General features: G+C 42.4%; 1 protein-coding gene across 2 annotated transcripts; it reads left to right on the forward strand.

The window, feature by feature from the left end:
• Positions 1-1,403: 1,403 nt before the first annotated feature.
• On the forward strand, positions 1,404-2,927 carry LOC122432561 (3-keto-steroid reductase/17-beta-hydroxysteroid dehydrogenase 7-like). Of its 2 annotated transcripts, XM_043454573.1 has the most exons (2): positions 1,404-2,265; positions 2,365-2,927. In XM_043454573.1, the coding sequence occupies exons 1-2, from the start codon at positions 1,462-1,464 to the stop codon at positions 2,464-2,466; spliced, it is 906 nt and encodes a 301-aa protein (XP_043310508.1). In that variant the 5' UTR covers positions 1,404-1,461; the 3' UTR covers positions 2,467-2,927. The 2 variants fall into 2 exon arrangements, with proteins under 2 accessions (XP_043310508.1, XP_043310507.1); XM_043454572.1 differs by having other exon boundaries at positions 1,404-2,927.
• Positions 2,928-5,074: the final 2,147 nt, after the last annotated feature.

The raw sequence follows: 5,074 nt of genomic DNA on the forward strand, positions 1-5,074 counted from the left end.
AGTCAGTCCGTGGGGTCGCGAAGAGTCGGACACAACTGAGCGACTTCACTTTCACTTTCAAGTTGCAGAAGCAGAGACCAGGAAGGTTTCTTTGATCTGCCATCTCTAACATCCAGGATTTTCCAGATGATATTTGTGGCTAGATGTGTTCAGTGGGTTTACCTGAGACTGTAGTATGGGGCAAACAAACAAGTTGGGAGCAAGGTGCAGATTTGCAGAACAATGAGCTTTTTATCCATACCCTTTGCTTCTGAGGAAGTGAAACTGATGCCTTGCCCTATTTGATAAGGGATAATCACATCACATCCCACAGACTGAAACAAAACAAAGCAAAGCCAACACGTTGCCTCCTTAGATGAACTCAGTAAGCAAGAATACTCTGTTTGGAACTAGTCCCCCCTATAAAAGAAGGCTTGAGCTCTAGTTAGTGGCTATCTTTCTCATGAAAATAATTCTGTCCTGGACTTTTGCAATTCTGACTTCTGTACTCATGTGATAAGCTTGCATTTAGAACAGTCGTGTGAGGAAACTGATGCTTTCCCACCAAGGACAGACCTATTGTGTCTTTGTGGGTTAGTTTGGGTCTTCCAAGAAGCAGATATGAAAATGGGATTAGAGGTACATGTGTTTTCTTCTCGGAAAAGTCTGTGATGGATAAAGGATGTGGAGGAGTTAAGCATCGCCCCCAACCACGATGCAGGTGTGACACCTGTGAAAATGGGGAGGGGAGAGAGGAGTGGGCAGAAAGTCTCATACTGTAGTGGAGATCTGTGGACATCTTGCCCAGGCTAGTGGGGAGTCTCTGAACCAAACTTACCCATCAAACGAACCCCACACTGGGCAGGCACTGCCCACTTCTAGTCCATTATTGTCCTCAGTGACTGGGGAGGAGCAGCCCAAGGGACGCGTGGACCACTATGACAGTAAAGCTAAAGATGCAATGGCTGGCTGCTGTCAGTCAATTATTTTTCCTGCAGTCGGCCCTTTAAGGGATATTGGGCCTCCAGATACTGGTAACCTTATGACTTTTCCCCTTAAAACCTGTTGTTTTATTTGTGTATCTCTTTCTTCAGAAGGCTGGAAATCCCTGCAAAACATTGCAGGGAAAAGTAACATAATGTACTTAACACTTTATAGTGTCTGAGTCAGAGTTGAAAATAATTTGTTAGGTAAATAGTCAACAATTGTAGATGCTGGGTATAGCAGTGAATCAAACAAAAAAGTTTCCTTGCCCTCACAGACCACACATTCTCCAAGTGGAAGAAGGCAAGCCATAAATCTGAATATAGTTGACCCATGAAGAACACAGTGGCTAGGGGCACTGACCCCCTGTGCAGTTAAAATCCATGTAATAACTTTTGAATCCCTAAAAATTTAACTCATAAAATCTGCTGTTGAAGTACCGGTGAGAGTCCTTACTGGGTGCCTGCTTTGGGGCGCGTGGTCACAGGGTGCGCAACCATGCGGAAAGTGGTTTTGATCACCGGGGCGAGCAGTGGCGTAGGCCTAGCCCTCTGCAGGCGGTTGCTGGAAGAAGATGATGCGCTTCACCTGTGCTTGGCGTGCAGGAACGTGAGCAAAGCAGAAGCTGTCCGCACCTCTCTGCTGGCCTCCCACCCCGCTGCTGAGGTCTCCATCGTGCAGGTGGATGTCAGCAGCCTGCCGTCGGTGTTCCAGGCCACCAAGGAGCTCAAGCAAAGGTTTCAGAGATTAGACTATGTATATCTAAATGCTGGGATCATGCCTAATCCACAGCTAAATATCAAAGCACTTTTTCGTGGTCTCTTTTCAAGAAACGTGATTCATATGTTCTCCACAGCTGAAGGACTGCTGACACAGAATGACAAGCTTACTCCTGATGGGCTCCAGGAGGTGTTTGAAACCAATGTCTTTGGCCACTTTATCCTGATTCAGGAACTAGAATCTCTCCTATGTCACAGTGAGAGTCCATCTCAGCTCATCTGGACATCATCTCGCAATGCAAAGAAATCTAATTTCAGCCTTGAGGATGTCCAGCACAGCAAAGGCCAGGAGCCCTACAGCTCTTCCAAATATGCCATTGACCTTCTGAGTGTGGCTTTGAACAGGAACTTCAACCAGCAGGGTCTGTATTCCAGTGTCGTGTGCCCAGGGACGATGCTGACCAGTCTGACGTATGGAATCCTTCCTCCCTTTGTGTGGATGTTAATCATGCCAATCATATGGCTGTTACGCTTTTTTGCAAATGCTTTCACGCTGACGCCTCAGAATGGAACAGAAGCACTGGTCTGGCTTTTCCACCAAAAGCCTGAGTCTCTCAATCCTCTGGTGAAATATCTGAGTGCCACCACTGGCTTTGGAAGCAATTATGTGACGTCCAAAAAGATGGACCTAGATGAAGACACTGCTGAAAAATTTTACCAAAAGTTACTGAAACTTGAAAAGCAGATTAGGGTCACCATTCAGGAAACCAATAACCAGAACTGAAAATGATGCTCTCTGAAACATTCTGTGCCTTTTGGGGATTCTGGAGTGCGTGAGTTTCTCCTGAGCTGGATCATGTGCATTTGTGGTAAACACTGATTTCTGATGGTCTCTTCATCACAGAATCACCTCTGTGATTATGTGTGTGTGTGCATGTGAGAAAAGAATATCTGATATTTTATCAGTCTCTATGAATGATGTCACATCAAAGTCGTGCTAGAGGCACCCAACTGAGTATCCGTTTGTTCAGCCAGCAAGAGCACAAGCTCTGCTTCATGGGACGAGGTGTTGACTTGAGTAATTATGACACAGACACATACTGATTCTCCTCTCACCTGCCCCAGAAGGAGGACCTACTACTCATTCTCTGAGTAGCAATCTTAGCCTTGTTCTTCACAAGTAGTTTTCCCTGGTTTTGTACCTTATTTCTTCCTCCACATGCCACATTTAAAAATCCTGATACAGATGCCCATGTTATTAATCATCATAGTAACAAAAGTGTATGTATTTGGGCCACCTGAATTATTTTCTCTTTATTTTAAAAGTATCTTTTATTGATATTGAGATAGTCCATGTTAATAGTGGGCCTGACCTTCACCACAGTTTACAAATTTATTACTGACCAACTTGTTTCCATGACATATTTTAGTGAATGTAATCCTGCACCAAAAATCATTTACTCAAATTGTTTCAGTGAATTTACTCAGATTTTTCAATTGAATAATTACTGGTGGAATGTCTCTTAGTATCAGTAGTGGTCGAAAGTGGTTAGGACTAGTTTGCATGATGTCAAGACAAAATGCTAAAATTCCTAGGTGTTTCAACCAACATCTGGGATGTTAGAGTAATATTTTGAATGAGTTAATATGAAAAATTACATGTAAATATAATGTCTGTATGTTTTAAAGTGTGGAATTTTGGTTATTCTTTCTCTAAGTTTGTTGCTAAAGATATTTTTAATAACTTTAAACATAAATGAAAATGAGAGCTGACCACTCTCCGTTCTCTTTGAGAAAGAAGGGTGAAGTTAGAGAGCTGAAAGCATAGAGCTGGTTTTCACTCCTGTGTTTACTCACTTAATTGGGAAGAAGTACATTTTTGTGGATCTCAAGCTTTCTGTCTGTGAAGTGGAATAATTATCTTTCTGTGTTCTCTGTTCATGGATATGAAGTGAGAATTAAATGTGGTAATATATGTGAATGAATAAAGAGCATTTTTTGAGAAAAAAAAAAAATCTGCTGTTGCCTAGAAGCCTTACTGATAACATACAGTTGATTAACCCTTATTTTGTATATTATCTGTATGTCTACATATGTTTTATGCATTCATGATATACCTAACTTGCTCACAATTCTCTTGATATTTTTAGGCTATGTGGTTCATCTGTGGATTTTTTCAATTGTTGCAAACCTCCAAATTTTTTCCCAATGTATTTATGGCAAAACTCCACATTATCAGTGGACTCCTGTATTTCAAATCCATGTTGTTGAAGGGTCAACTTTTTGTTTTGAACGGGTTAAGTGGTCTGGAGTGAATTAACTCAGGGGGATGAAGCAAGAAAGGGGTATTACATGAGTAAATACATGAGGGAGATCTTTCAAAGAAGATGGTATTTGGTAAAAGACTCAAAGAGGGAAAAATGAGGAGACATGTTGGCTCCAACATGGAAGAAATTTCTGCATGATGTTCCCACACATCTTGGACTATGTTTTCAAAGGATTTTTGAGTAGTAAACAGGCTTGGGAGCTCAGGAAAGCCTTTCCCTTTAAGTTGGGTAGATTCATTTCTTGATGCATGTAATAAATATGGATGCTACCCCTTCCCTGAAGAATTTCTAGGATAATAAAGTTGCCTCCATCCCCCAGAAAAGATTTGCTTCCATTCCAGGGTACTAAGATAACAGCTCTTTCTGGAGGGGAGGCCGAACTGACTTCATAGCAGTCCCCATGTAAGACTAGGCATCTCCGTAACTGAATGGTCCTCAACTGTGACACAAAGACGTATGCGCTACTTCCACCAGAGGCTGTTCCTGTTTCGTGGGACTTGGATGAGCAACAGAACCAATGCCAGGATCATGTGTGTGCCGTCTGCTGCTCTATGAGTAACAGACTGTCTAAACCCATTTGGGCTTGTCTCCTTACTGATCCTCTCTCTTGCAGTTTAGCTATTGCTTGACTACTTGGCACCACGTGGGTATTTAAGGGAGAGTAAATTCCAGGCAGAGGAAGTTGCCAGTGCAAAGATCTTGAGGTGTAAACATGCCTGGTTTACTTGATAAACAGCAAGAAGACCCATGTGACTGAGTAGAATGAGTCGGGGAAAAGTAAAAAGAGGTGAGTCCAGAGAGGAATGCAAAGGGTGGGGGTGCAGATTATGTAGAAACTTGTAGGACATTTTAAAGACTTTGGTTTTCCAATCTCGGTAAGATATAGAAATCTAGGGAAGGTATTTTGAGAGGAGGAATGTAAAAATATGACATATTACAAGAAGTTCAGGGACTTCTCTGGTGGTATGGTGATTTAGAATCTGCCTGCCAATGCAGGGCACACAGGTTCAATTCCTGGTCTGGGAAGATTACACATGACTAAGCCCATGAGCCACAACTACTGAG

Source organism: Cervus canadensis, chromosome 31 (genome assembly GCF_019320065.1).
Source record: "Cervus canadensis isolate Bull #8, Minnesota chromosome 31, ASM1932006v1, whole genome shotgun sequence".
NCBI lineage: Eukaryota > Metazoa > Chordata > Mammalia > Artiodactyla > Cervidae > Cervus > Cervus canadensis.

Bases quoted from the DNA above. Each gene is read 5' to 3' on its own strand.
- LOC122432561 (XM_043454572.1), top strand. From the start codon at position 1,462: ATGCGGAAAGTGGTTTTGATCACCGGGGCGAGCAGTGGCGTAGGCCTA.